Source organism: Trematomus bernacchii, unplaced genomic scaffold, assembly GCF_902827165.1.
Source record: "Trematomus bernacchii unplaced genomic scaffold, fTreBer1.1, whole genome shotgun sequence".
Taxonomy (NCBI): domain Eukaryota; kingdom Metazoa; phylum Chordata; class Actinopteri; order Perciformes; family Nototheniidae; genus Trematomus; species Trematomus bernacchii.
In genome coordinates this window covers 892,085-906,732 of record NW_022987752.1, presented here as the reverse complement: position 1 = coordinate 906,732, position 14,648 = coordinate 892,085, and the positions used below count along the sequence as shown (strand labels likewise).

Below are 14,648 nucleotides of genomic sequence, written 5' to 3'. Positions count from 1 at the left end.
CCATAGAGCAGGAACATTTGATAAGTGATCAAAAATGTGCAAATGGGCCCATCTGTGTAGCCAATGGGGTTGTGTGGACAGAACTGTAAAAAACTAGGGCACCCTGAATACATCCTGACCAGAGAAGCAGACTGCTGTAAGATAGTCATCTCATCGATTAGTAACATACAGCAACTATGATCAATATTAAAACGAGCTGCCCCCACATGGACACAAACTGTTACTGCAGGTTCAAAGATATTGATTAGTTGAATTGTACAGAAATGTGTTCATGTGACGCTGTATTCATAAAGAAACAAACAATCAGTGAAATATTGATTTTGACTCTTTCTTTTATTTTAAATGACAACATTATACAAGAAGTTGATTTTGTGGGAAACAAGAATTACATGCATTACTTCAGATTGAGCTACCAGAGAATGAGATCAGCATGCTCACAAGAATAACAGACTATATTATTATATTATATATTTGGCCATTTGTCGTTTTAAAAATACAAACTCTGTATAATAGTGTGCAAATTCTGTTGTATTTATAAAAGGTTATAATTTTGCAATTGGGTTCCTAAATTAAATTTGAAAAGAGGAAAAACATACATCTTTATTTTGTACCGTAACAAACGTTTGCAGACAAGAATGTTTAAACTAACATTTATAACTCAGACACTACCTTCTAAAATGATCTTAAAGAGCTTTTCTAATAAGAGTTGAATATTTAATGTAAACCAACCAATTGTAAATGTATCATCAGCCAATTTAGAGTCAATCAGAATGTTTTAATACGTGTGAAGGTCTGTTAAATTACACGACCTCTCACCCTTTAAAACAAGAAAAACAATCAAATGTACAGGTTGATCATTTTGATGGTATGGGAATCTTGGTTTCCGTAGTGATCCAACTTATGTATTTACAGACATCCGTAGCTCGTGCTTCAACACAAGCCGTTATAACACTGCTAACATGCACTCCGTAAATCCTGTCGTTGAACACCACTCCTCCACCAGAGTCCCCCTGAGAGAGAGAGAGAGAGAGAGAGAGAGAGAGAGAGAGAGAGAGAGAGAGAGAGAGAGAGAGAGAGAGAGATAGACAAACAGACAGACAGACAGACAAATTGTTAAACACAGACTTTTGCATCATTTACTTGAATACTTACAAACTAGTAAATAAGGCCAACTCACTTTCCCTGCATCCACTCCAGTTCCTTGGTAACAGAAGAGATATGGAGTATAATATCCATATTGACATGTCTGGGGCTTACACTGGACCACGTTGATCTCTGCACATAGGAGACGTGCTGTCTTGTGGCTTACTAGATGAGAATATCAAAAGGTGTGTTTTACTACATTTTCTACTGACCATGTACATTCAAAGAAATGTTACTTTATTGGATACATAATAATGACAATACATTTTATTTGTAAACCACCTGTCATTGCTAAAAGCAATCACAAAGTGCTACAAGGGGCATAAAATACACACTTAAAAACACAAGTTTAATAAAAGGCTTTTTTTTAAAGAAAGGATGTTAGGCCCTTCTTAAAGGAGCCAGTGGCCTGTAACAGCTGGAACAAACTACTCTCCCTAATCGGCTGCATCTCAACAATTACAATGAAAATGCCAACAGAAAGAAACATATGTTCCATGACCTGTGAACCTGGGCTGGTTCTCCTCTCAGAACTCAATATTCAATACACAAGGAAAAAAGTCAAGAATCAAACTTCACTTGTTACGACATAACATTTTTGTATTTTTTTTCTTATGTTGGTTGTAAATACTCAATGTTTTATAAATATGTTAAAGGAGAGGTGTCATGGCCATTTCCACTGATCATAATTCCATTGTTGAGGTGTACTAGAATAGATTTATACTGTGCATCTCTCCAAACTCACATTGGTTTCTCAAACAGCATCTCTGTAAACTACGTGTATTCACTGAATTTCACTCTCTGCCTTTAACGGCTCGTTGTAGCTCCAATAGCTCCAGCCCCCACCCTCCCTGTGAGCACAGTGTGCTCTGATTGGTCGGGACGTTGTGAATCGCGCTGAGCTCCGTGGAGGTGTTGTTTCCTTGTTTAGGATACATAGCGAAACACAGCCAAACTCATCCTGAGCACACACAAACTCACATCCGAAGTAAAAACAATAAGTGTGGCTTGATATTGAGTAAGAAAAAGGTTGATAAACGCTGTGAGAATGGGTCTGCAGAGAGAATGGGTCTGCGGAGAGAATAGGTCTGCAGAGAGAATGGGTCTGCAGAGAGAATGGGTCTGCAGAGAGAATGGGTCTGCGGAGAGAATGGGTCTGCGGAGAGAATGGGTCTGCAGAGAGAATGGGTCTGCAGAGAGAATGGGTCTGCAGAGAGAATGGGTCTGCAGAGAGAATGGGTCTGCAGAGAGAATGGGTCTGCAGAGAGAATGGGTCTGCAGAGAGAATGGGTCTGCAGAGAGAATGTCGCCGCGATCCCAACTGTCTGTTATCAGCCTGCAGCCAGGGAGGAGAAATCAGCTGAGCTGCCTGCTCCCTGCACACAGATGTGTGTGTGAGGAAGTCCGTGGATTGGTCAATTTGGACCAATCAGCGGGGGCTTAACGTAACGGCTCCGCGGATGTAACGTAACGGCTCCACGGATTGGTCCATTTCGTTCCGGGTACGGCTTGACATCATGCCGTATCATGAGTTTTACTCGCTACAGGGTGTACTTTGAGGGTTTTCACTCTGCACACCGTTTACATGCATAAAAACCTTCATAACACACAAGGGGACGGGTAATAACCGGAAAAGCATGACACCTCTCCTTTAAAATATGATAATGCAAAGTTTAAAAAATGTTTAACAAACTTATAACTTCAAAAGTAATTCAGTTCTCACCTTTCTTATCGTTCTTGTCTATCGATGTGGTTATATGACCTGCAATCTGAACTGTTTGACCTCTGAAATACAAGAAAAATATGTAACATTCATAAAAAGATGTCAGAGGTTTATCTCAGTTTGAGTTCCTTAGGAGTTTCACTTTCCGACTTATTTAAGATCACAACTCACATTTGGGGAGGAGGTTTGCTACAGTCAGGAAGTGATGCAGGTTTCAATCCCGACGACGCAGGTAACTTCAGCAGCGCGATGTCATGGGGCGTACCGTCGCCTTCTTTATATCTTCGAATATGATCGATATTGATATCAACTGGGTTTTCTTCGCCATCTCGATTCACACCTAGAAATGCTTTCACGCTTTTCGTCCTGCAAATAATTTAAGTTGAAAGAGTGACATCAATACATGACTGCAAATGCATCAGATTGTAATGGTTTGGGTTATTTAACATGAAGACATGATATTTTATGTTATTTAAATGTTTGTTTCTATTAATTGTTTTTCAGATTTAATGTATCTACGTATTTTAAGTAAAACTTTCTCACCCCACTTCCGGCACACAGTGACCTGCAGTCAGAATCCAATCCTTACTGATCAGAGTTCCACCACACAGGCCGTTCTTTTTCCCATCACTTTTTCTCAGCCTCACATGGTGCAGACGTTCAGTAGCAGCACATTCTTTACCTCCGTATATTCTCTTCTGCAGATCCACCACTCTGCCCACTGTCACACCTGAAAGAGAAAACCCACCACCAGGAGACTGAAAGTTGAACACAGTGGTTGTTGTAGAGAGGGTTGGGAGGGTTACTTTAAAAACACTAACTAATTACCCATAAACAAATGTAATGAGTAACTTTATCTGAGTCTCAAAATATAAAGTAATGTAACCTGATTACTTTCTGTTACTTTTGGATTACCTCAATATCAAATGCAGTGCAACGTAATAGAAGAGAAAATAAATATCAATGAGATGTTTTTTACTGAAGTGTATTATGTAAGACAACAGAACAAAGTGATCTTAGAAAAGAAGAAACCAAGATATTTAGGATTAGATTTTGGGGGATTTATAGTAAAACCTGCCTTTCATTCAGCATACTCAGTAGCCTATACACCAACACTGAAACACACAGTTAAGCTCACACACACTATTTTATGAACATATAGGTTCACCTGCTGAATTAAAAACAGAACAAATGAAGCAAAGAAAGTGAAAACCATGAAGCAGATTCAGGAGGTAGAAGTATATAATCACACTGAAAGTATTAGCTACAGAACAGAACAGTTTACAGAGAACAGATAACATCTGATCCTTTATAACAAACACTAAATGAAATCTGATCTGGAATTCAGCTTCCAGGATCCTGATGGGTTTCAGAAGAAAAGACAACAACACACTGGCTTTCTAAACTGTTTGAAATTCAACTCAACTCAAACTACTTAACTCACCTAAGTGCTATCTCAGAGCATAAGAATGGTGAAAGTAGGCAGCAGAAGTCTGAGTAGGAGCTGATACTCACCGGCCAACAGCAAAAGGAGAAGACCTGTCATCATGCCTGCCATCTCTGCCAGAGTCTGCCCTCCTGGTGCCACAGTGGAGCTTTCTAAACCTCTTCACACTGTCCTGTTGGCCTTCCAGCCACCAATCACCTCAGGAAGGTTTATCCACACAACCCCATTGGCTGCACAGATGGGCTCATTTGCACATTTCTGATCACTTATCAAATGATCCTGCCCTAAGGGTGGAAAATGGATCAAAAATACAAGAACTGACATCATTGTGTCTTCAAGTTGATACGTATTATTTAAGTATAAAAATAAAATATTAGTAAGAGTTGGCCTTAAGTTGACGTTTTGACTGGAAGGAACTCCATTTGAAGCAATGAGGTGAACATGTTACTGTATATCTGTAGGTGACTGCATTCACTCTGCATGTGGCACCTTTAAACCTCTCAGAGATCAGGTCCTTCCTTCAAACAAAGTGAATAATAACCATTTACTCTGGGCTTTTGGGTTAAAAAGGTACATGTAAAGTAAAGTAAAGTGAAGGCTGAGTATCACTGGTTTATTGTGTTTTTTAAAACCAAAACACTATTTCTGAAATTGCTTTATTTTAAGTAGAGAAGACTATGTATTCAATATGTAAAATAGAATAGAAAGTCTTTATTGTGATTATACAAAGTATACAATTAGATTTTGTAGTGCAACCCTTTCACAGTGTGCATACGAAAACACATAGACAAGGGGGGAACTAAAAAGCAAGAAGCTATAAAAAGCTATAAAGTGCATTAAAGAAGTGTTTAAAGTGCTAATGAGTTGGTTAATTATAATGATGTTGCCCTTAGGACTGCAGGTTGAACAGCCTGGGGGCTCAGGGGTAAAAACTGTTTTTCAGTCTGTTTGTCCGTGTTTTAAAACTCCTGTATCTCCTACCAGGAGGCAGGAGAGAGGCATCGGGAGCTGGAGAGGGCTTCCAGAGAGGGCAGCCGATGGTTCTCTCCACCATTTGTATAACCCAAACAGCCAGCATACCACACCGAGATGCAGCATGTGGGCACGCTCTCTGTGGTGGTCCGGTAGACACCAGCAGCTCTTCCTTCAGTCTGTTCTTCCGAAGCACCCTCAGGAAGAGAAGTCGCCTTCTTCACTGCTGCAGTGCTGTGTGCTGTCCAGCTGAGGCTCTCGGAGATATCAAGGTTCAAGGTTCTTTATTGTCAATCTGACATAGCTACAGAGTAATTATGTAGTTGAAAATCTTATGTCACAGGCTTCTCCAACAATGCAGCATAATAACATAATAACAATAAGAGCAAGAGCAATACAAAAAGAAAAATAGTTATAAAATAAAATAAAGTGATGATGTGGAATAGTGCATGGACCCCCAAGAACATGAAGATGGAGACCCTCTCCACTCTGTCTATATAGAAATGTATTTATTAGGATAAACCCCTTGAGAATCAGAAACAGGTTTATTACCAGGTAGGTTTACACATACGAGGAATTTGACTTGACGTCATGGTGCGTACATACAAATAAAATAACACAGGGAGGGAACTAGAAGAAATATTATAAAAAATAATAAAACATATAATACAAATATAGTAAAATATAACAGTATGTACATTGCAATGGAATGGAATGAAAAAAGGAATAAAATATGAATAGAAATCTGCAGTAATAAAAAAGACCAGAACAGAGAACAGATGCACCATCTCGTTTTCAAGGGGGTCCCGACAACAGCAACGTCTTACAGACATACATGAACAAAATAACAGAAAGCAAAGCATGACAAACCACGTACAGTCTGTTAAGTAACATTCATGTAATACAAACAATCATTACAATGTGATAGACTGTAGCGTCTAATGGATCAGTTTCATCAATAACAAGAGCAGAGCAGCTGAAAGTGAGATGATGATGCTTCAACATACCCAATGATGACAGGGATCTGACAGCAGCAGCTCAACTATTCCAGTCTGTTGGGGCTTTAAACATCAACGCTCTGCTGACAATACATGTTTTCACAGAGGGGACGCAGAAATAAATCTGGACAGAGTCTAAGCTGATCATTTCACGAGTAAGGTACAAAATACTGCTTTAAATAATGGGGAAAGATAAGGGGGGGGGTTCTGCTCTGTTTCTTGTAGTCAATGATGGGTTCTTTAGTTGAGGGACAGGTTGTTGTCAGTACACAAGGCAGAACACTTCAGGACCTCGCTCTTCATCATGGATGAGACCGACCACAGTGTTGTAATTTAATAATGGAGTTGGGGAGGTAGTGGGAGTGCAGTTGTGTGTGTTTAGTCTGTGTATAGAGGGTAAGGCAAGCCAAGAAAGGGTGGTCCTCAATCCCCCTGTGAATGTGTCTGTCTCTGTGAATTTACAAGGTGTGTTTGTGTGTGTGTGTGTGTGTGTGCGTGTGTGTGTGTGTGTGTGTGTGTGTGTGCGTGCGTGTATGTGTGTGTGTGTGTGTGTGTGCGTGCGTGTATGTGTGTGTGTGTGTGTGTGTGTGTGTGCTGAAATGCGGGATTTATTTATTTTATTTTGATATCTTTATTTAGTATCGAAGAAAGGGTGGTCCTCACTCTGCTGGACCTCACATTGGTATATTTACAGGAATACATGTGTGGGTGCCTGTATGGTGTGTGTGTGTGTGTGTGTGTGTGTGTGTGTGTTTGTGTGTGTGTGTGTGTGTGTGTGTGTGTGTGTGTGTGTGTGTGTGTGTGTGTGTGTGTGTGTGTGTGTGTGTGTGTGTGTGTGTGTGTGTGTGTGTTGGGGTGGAGGCTGCTCTCTCAGCTCTGTGCTCACAGACAGAGCTCTGTGACACGTCAGTGCTGCTTCAAGTCAAATTGAGGAGACTTAAATGTAAACTGGACTCTGATCAGAAACACTAAAGACTTATTGGATTGTTCTGGTAAGTTATTTCATCTTTATTTCTACGTGTGTAAAATGTGTGATCCTTGGCTCTGCTGCGTTTCCTCTCTTCAGTCATTTGAGTATTTCCATATTTAACTGTCCATTGAAATAAAAGATGTTCTATCAGATTATGTCTGTTTGCCAACTCAGTAAAACAGAGGACTTCACAAACCGGACTTCACACATTTAGTTGCTATCTGATGAATTTGCCTCATGGTGTGTTTGCACATCGTAAATAAATAAAAGGAAACGTTAGCACACTACGGCTGCTATTGTAATGAATCCAAATGTCCATTTCAATATTACTGTCTCATTGTAATCTCTCACAGACTCCATTGTGTTCACGGGCATATCCAAATGGACGGTCCTCTAACAGAACGTGTATCTTATCATCACTTATTCTGCTCCTGCTTACAGCTCACGGTATTATGACACGTACTTAATATGCCTACATGAGGTACTTTTCTGTACTGGAAGTTAAAGCTTTGATAAGGCATGAGGGAACTGTGTCTCTGTGCACATTCAGACTCATATTACAGTATCAATGTCCACCACTGAGTGATACTCACAACAAGTGGACATGGATTTGTTTGGAGGGGTCACGCAAACAGAAAACGGTGGAATAATGTTGAAATGCAGAAAGAGAAGAAGTTAAGAACACAAAGAGGTTAACACATTCAAAGGAGAGGAGAGAATAGAAAACAAGAGGAAAGGAAACAAGGAAAGAGAGCGACAAAGAGGACATAAAAGGGAGGAAAGAAGAATAGTGAATACAAAATAATTGTGGTAAATTCCATTTTGCACAGACTATATCTATAGTGTATTCTGAGGTCAATTATAATGCTTCATAAATAAACTCATAAACACACATGTGATTTATAATGAATTACAAATGTCTTATGGATGCTCCTGACGAGTCATAAACTACAGGTCGACTGAAGGGGATTTTAACACATCAACAGATACTCCCTACACACAGATCACAGTATGCCAGGATTGTCCATGCATTTATAATTTGATAATATATGCATTTGTATTATTACTGCATATGAGAATCAGAAGACCTTCATTCATCCCACGGAGGGGACGTTTACATCATTACAGCAAAGAGAAGAGCCAAAGATCTCTTAATATTAATTAGGAAGCATACATCAAATATTAAAGATGCAAGTAGAAGATTTACAATTTAAAAAAATACACATCCAGTAAGAAGAAGAAGATGGAGGGGGAAATTCAGTTTCCGCTCTGTCGTACACGCATTTTAATACAGGTACACACAGTACACAGTTTTTACATCAAACACATATACAAATACACACACAGTTATATGCACATGCAGTTGAGAGGTCAGAGCGGAGGCAGCCAGTCTAGCCGGCGCCAGTGAGCAGTTGGGGGTTAGGTGCCTTGCTCAAGGGCACTTCGGCAGTGTCACAGGAGGTGAACTGGCTCCTCTCCAGTACCAGTCCACACTCCGTATTTCTTGGTCGGGAACCGGCGACCCTTCAGTCCAAAGTGCAATCCCCTACAGACTGAACCGCTGCCGTACCAGTTATGAGATAGCAGCCAGACAATAGTATTAAAGGTGGAAGTATATATTGCTCAGTTCTTGATAGCAGAAGTTGAGTTGTCTAGCTAAGAGACGGCAGCCAGTAACAATAATATGACACGATGACAGTCCTTTAGATTTTTATTGTATATATTTGATTTTTTTGGAAAAAAATTCATGGAGGGTTATTACAGTTTTTGTTTATATGCATAAATGTACATTTGTATGATTGCAGGCTACTCGATGCACTCTGTGAGTATATGAGGTATTAGAAACAGTTCTGATGTAAGTAAGAGGGAGATTGTGTTTGTTTTTATCATTATTTGTATAAAACAGACTGATTCTGACATTAGGACCGAGCACAACTCATACTGTGCTGTGTTTTAACTTTAACACAATTGTGGATGAATGATGTGAAATATAATCAAGTGTTAAATCAGACTTTAGTTCCACCTGGAGTAAATCCACAAGCTACCCTGCAGTATACAAAGTCATTCAAACTAGCTGCACCTTTACCAGCTTTGAGAACACTTTCATGATCAATCATTATAAAACATATCATATATATTATTCTGAAATGGACCAATCTGCACAATGACTACTTTTACTGTCTTTCACTATATTTAGATGATAATACTTTTATACTTTAGCTTGAGGAACATTTTGAATACAGTACTTTTACTGAAACAGAGTATTCCTACACTCTGGTACTTCTACTTTTACTCAAGTACAAGATCTGAGTACTTCTACTTTTACTCAAGTACAAGATCTGAGTATGTCTACTTTTACTACAAGTACAAGATCTGAGTACTTCTACTTTTACTACAAGTACAAGATCTGAGTACTTTTACTTTTACTCAAGTACAAGATCTGAGTACTTCTACTTTTACTAAAGTACAAGATCTGAGTACTTCTACTTTTACTACAAGTACAAGATCTGAGTACTTCTACTTTTACTCAAGTACAAGATCTGAGTACTTCTACTTTTACTACAAGTACAAGATCTGAGTACTTCTACTTTTACTACAAGTACAAGATCTGAGTACTTCTACTTTTACTACAAGTACAAGATCTGAGTACTTCTACTTTTACTCAAGTACAAGATCTGAGTACTTCTACTTTTACTACAAGTACAAGATCTGAGTACTTCTACTTTTACTACAAGTACAAGATCTGAGTACTTCTACTTTTACTCAAGTACAAGATCTGAGTACTTCTACTTTTACTACAAGTACAAGATCTGAGTACTTCTACTTTTACTACAAGTACAAGATCTGAGTACTTCTACTTTTACTACAAGTACAATATCTGAGTACTTCTACTTTTACTCAAGTACAAGATCTGAGTACTTCTACTTTTACTACAAGTACAAGATCTGAGTACTTCTACTTTTACTCAAGTACAAGATCTGAGTACTTCTACTTTTACTACAAGTACAAGATCTGAGTACTTCTACTTTTACTACAAGTACAAGATCTGAGTACTTCTACTTTTACTCAAGTACAAGATCTGAGTACTTCTACTTTTACTACAAGTACAAGATCTGAGTACTTCTACTTTTACTACAAGTACAAGATCTGAGTACTTCTACTTTTACTACAAGTACAAGATCTGAGTACTTCTACTTTTACTCAAGTACAAGATCTGAGTACTTCTACTTTTACTACAAGTACAAGATCTGAGTACTTCTACTTTTACTACAAGTACAAGATCTGAGTACTTCTACTTTTACTACAAGTACAAGATCTGAGTACTTCTACTTTTACTACAAGTACAAGATCTGAGTACTTCTACTTTTACTCAAGTACAAGATCTGAGTACTTTTACTTTTACTCAAGTACAAGATCTGAGTACTTCTACTTTTACTAAAGTACAAGATCTGAGTACTTCTACTTTTACTACAAGTACAAGATCTGAGTACTTCTACTTTTACTCAAGTACAAGATCTGAGTACTTCTACTTTTACTACAAGTACAAGATCTGAGTACTTCTACTTTTACTACAAGTACAAGATCTGAGTACTTCTACTTTTACTCAAGTACAAGATCTGAGTACTTCTACTTTTACTCAAGTACAAGATCTGAGTACGTCTACTTTTACTACAAGTACAAGATCTGAGTACTTCTACTTTTACTACAAGTACAAGATCTGAGTACTTCTACTTTTACTACAAGTACAAGATCTGAGTACTTTTACTTTTACTCAAGTACAAGATCTGAGTACTTCTACTTTTACTAAAGTACAAGATCTGAGTACTTCTACTTTTACTACAAGTACAAGATCTGAGTACTTCTACTTTTACTCAAGTACAAGATCTGAGTACTTCTACTTTTACTACAAGTACAAGATCTGAGTACTTCTACTTTTACTAAAGTACAAGATCTGAGTACTTCTACTTTTACTACAAGTACAAGATCTGAGTATACTTATATCCTTGAAGACACGATGATGTCAGTTTTTTTATCCATGTTTCAGCCATAGGGCAGGAACATTTGATAAGTGATCAAAAATGTGCAAATGGAAATAAATATCTGTGCCAATGGGGTTGTGTGGATACATTTGTAAAAAGACTAGGGCACCCTGAATACATCCTGACCAGAGAAGCAGACTGCTGTAAGATAGTCATCTCATTCATTAGTAACATAAAGCAACTATCATCAATATTAAATCGAGCTGCCCCCACATGGACACAAACTGTTACTGCAGGTTCAAAGATATTGATTAGTTGAATTGAGCAGAAATGTGTTCATGTGACGCTGTATTCATAAAGAAACAAACAATCAGTGAAATATTGATTTTGACTCTTTCTTTTATTTTAAATGACAACATTAAACAAGAAGTTGATTTTGTGTGAAACATAAGAATTACATGCATTACTTCAGATTGAGCTAACAGAGAATGAGATCAGCATGCTCACAAGAAAAACAGACTATTATATTTGGTCCTTTAGTTTTTTAAATACAATCTGTATAATATTGTGCAATTTGTATTGTATGTACAAAAGGGTTATATTTTACAATTGAGTTCCACATTTAAATTAAAAAAGGATCATAACAATAGTTTGAAAGCAAGAATGTGTAAACTTGCATTTATAACTCAGACACTGCATTCTGAAATAACAGTCATAAAATCACAATTGTTTATTTGTCATAAAGGAAATTACTATTAATAGTTAATCTTTTAATGTAAACCAACCAGTAGTAAATGTGTCACCTGCAAATTTAGAGTCAATCAACATTTTTCTTCTTCATGTGTTAGTCTGTCAAACGCCAGGACATCTAAGGTTAACCACATGTTGTACATGTCCATACTGTCCCCATCATTTCTTGGATCCAGTCTATGTATTCACAGACTTTGACAGCTCCAGCTGGGTGTTGAAAGGCAACTTGGTCATCACCCACGAAAGAAATGACACCGTAAATCTTGTTTTCGAACACCACTCCTCCACCAGAGTCCCCCTGAGAGAGAGAGATGTACAAATTGTTAACCACAGACTTTTTTGCATTATTAGAATACTTATTTTGTAATAAACTGGTAAAACTTTAAAAAAATAAGCCAACTCACATGACTTATATCCACATTTTTGTCTTTGAAACAGAACAAGGTTTCAGGTGTAGAGTAAAAGCCTGAGTTTAGATCTCCTTGAGTACATGCAGCAACATTTGTGTATGCACATTGGAGAGTGTTGGAGTCAGGGAAGTTCCCTAGATGACAACATAAAAAGATGTTTGTTTTTTTACAATGTTATTTTATGAACTTCACATAGAATAATATTTTACAGACGAATGCAAATATATTTTACTGGCAGGTTCATATTGTGTGTGTGTGTGTGTGTGTGTGTGTGTGTGTGTGTGTGTGTGTGTGTGTGTGTGTGTGTGTGTGTGTCAATGATACCAAACATGAGCATTTAAAGTTGTTAGTTTAACATAAACAAGATTCCTCTCACCTCTTGTACCATCACGCTTCACCTGTGTGGCTCCATGACCTGCAATCTCAACTGTTTGACCTCTGAAATACAAGAAAAATAATTAACATTCATAAAAAGATGTTGGGGGTTTATCTCAGTTTGAGTTCCTTAGGAGTTTCACTCTCCGACTTATTTAAGATCACAACTCACATTTGGGGAGGTGTGCCACATTCAGGAAGATCTACAAATGCATAACCCGTCACAGACTCAGGTAACTTCAGCAGCACGATGTCATGGGGCACATATTTCGTGTCCAACAATGTTGTCTTTCTTCGAATATCATCGATAACACATGTTTCTCTTTGGCCATCTCCATTCACACCTAGATTGACTGTCACGCTTTCCACCCTGCAAATAATTCAAGTTGAAAGAGTGACATCAATAAATGACTGCAAATGCATCAGAGTGTAATGGTTTGGGTTATTTAACATGAAGACATGATATTTTATGTTATTTAAATGTTTGTTTCAATTCATTATTTTTCAGATTTAATGTATCTACATATTTTAAGTAAATCTTTCTCACCCCATCTTCACACAGTGAGCTGCAGTCAGAATCCACTGTTTATTGATCAGAGATCCACCACAATGGTATACCTCACCCTGAAAATTTGATATCACCTTCACATGGTACAGACGTTCAGTAGCAGCACATGTGTGACCTCCGATGATTCTCTTCTGCAGATCCACCACTCTGCCCACTGTCACACCTGAAAGAGAAAACCCACCACCAGGAGACTGAAAGTGAGAACAAGGGTTGTTGTAGAGAGGGTTAGGAGGGTTACTTTAAAAACACTAACTAATTACCCATAAATAAATGTAATCAGTAACTTGATGTGAGTATCAAAATATTAAAGTAATGTAACCTGATTACTTTGTTACTTTTGGACAACCTCAATATCAAATGCAGTGCAAATGAATAGAAGATCAAATAAATATCAATGAGATGTTTTTTATTTAAGTGTATTATGTAAGAAAACTGAGAAATGTGACCTTAGAAAAGAAGAAACCAAGATATTTAGGATCACATTTTGGGAGATTTATAGGAAAACCTTTCATTAAGCATATTCAGTAGCCTATACACCAACACTGAAACACACAGTTAAGCTCACACACACTATTTTATGAACATATAGGTTCACCTGCTGAATTAAAAACAGAACAAATGAAGCAAAGAAAGTGAAAACCATGAAGCAGATTCAGGAGGTAGAAGTATATATTCACACTGAAAGTATTATCCTACAGAACAGAACAGTTTACAGAGAACAGATAACATCTGATCCTTTATAACAAACACTAAATGAAATCTGATCTGGAATTCAGCTTCCAGGATCCTGATGGGTTTCAGAAGAAGAGACAACAACACACTGGCTTTCTAAACTGTTTGAAATTCAACTCAACTCAAACTACTTAACTCACCTAAGTGCTATCTCAGAGCATAAGAATGGTGAAAGTAGGCAGCAGAAGTCTGAGTAGGAGCTGATACTCACCGGCCAACAGCAAAAGGAGAAGACTTGTCATCATGCCCGCCATCTCTGCCAGAGTCTGCCCTCCTGGTGCCACAGTGGAGCTTTCTAAACCTCTTCACACTGTCCTGTTGGCCTTCCAGCCACCAATCACCTCAGGAAGGTTTATCCACACAACCCCATTGGCTGCACAGATGGGCCCATTTGCACATTAATGATCACTTATCAAATGATCCTGCCCTAAGGGTGAAAAATGGATCAAAAATACAAGAACTGACATCATTGTGTCTTCAAGTTGATACGTATTATTTAAGTATAAAAATAAAATATTAGTAAGAGTTGGCCTTAAGTTGACGTTTTGACTGGAAGGAACTCCATTTGAAGCAATGAGGT

General features: G+C 38.0%; 1 protein-coding gene across 3 annotated transcripts; it reads right to left on the bottom strand.

Annotated features, from left to right (window-relative positions):
• Positions 1 to 314: 314 nt before the first annotated feature.
• Positions 315 to 14,353, bottom strand: LOC117496536 (cationic trypsin-like). 3 transcript variants are annotated; one of them, XM_034148235.1, is made up of 6 exons: positions 14,280 to 14,325; positions 3,410 to 3,596; positions 3,038 to 3,232; positions 2,867 to 2,928; positions 1,178 to 1,308; positions 315 to 1,010 (listed from the first exon to the last, which is right to left on the bottom strand). In XM_034148235.1, the coding sequence occupies exons 1-6, from the start codon at positions 14,320 to 14,322 to the stop codon at positions 855 to 857; spliced, it is 774 nt and encodes a 257-aa protein (XP_034004126.1). In that variant the 5' UTR covers positions 14,323 to 14,325; the 3' UTR covers positions 315 to 854. The 3 variants fall into 3 exon arrangements, with proteins under 3 accessions (XP_034004126.1, XP_034004125.1, XP_034004124.1); XM_034148234.1 differs by lacking the exon at positions 14,280 to 14,325 and adding an exon at positions 4,382 to 4,455; XM_034148233.1 differs by lacking the exons at positions 315 to 1,010; positions 1,178 to 1,308; positions 2,867 to 2,928; positions 3,038 to 3,232; positions 3,410 to 3,596 and adding exons at positions 11,615 to 12,281; positions 12,388 to 12,527; positions 12,770 to 12,831; positions 12,941 to 13,138; positions 13,316 to 13,499 and having other exon boundaries at positions 14,280 to 14,353.
• Between the last annotated feature and the right edge of the window lie 295 nt (positions 14,354 to 14,648).

Excerpts from the sequence above, each read along its gene's own strand:
- LOC117496536 (XM_034148233.1), bottom strand. The coding sequence starts at position 14,322 with ATGGCGGGCATGATGACAAGTCTTCTCCTTTTGCTGTTGGCCG. Across the intron at positions 13,139-13,315 it reads GCTCACTGTGTGAAGATGGG|GGTGGAAAGCGTGACAGTCA; the intron begins GTGAGAAAGATT and ends AATTATTTGCAG. Across the intron at positions 12,282-12,387 it reads AAAATGTGGATATAAGTCAT|GGGGACTCTGGTGGAGGAGT; the intron begins GTGAGTTGGCTT and ends TCTCTCTCTCAG.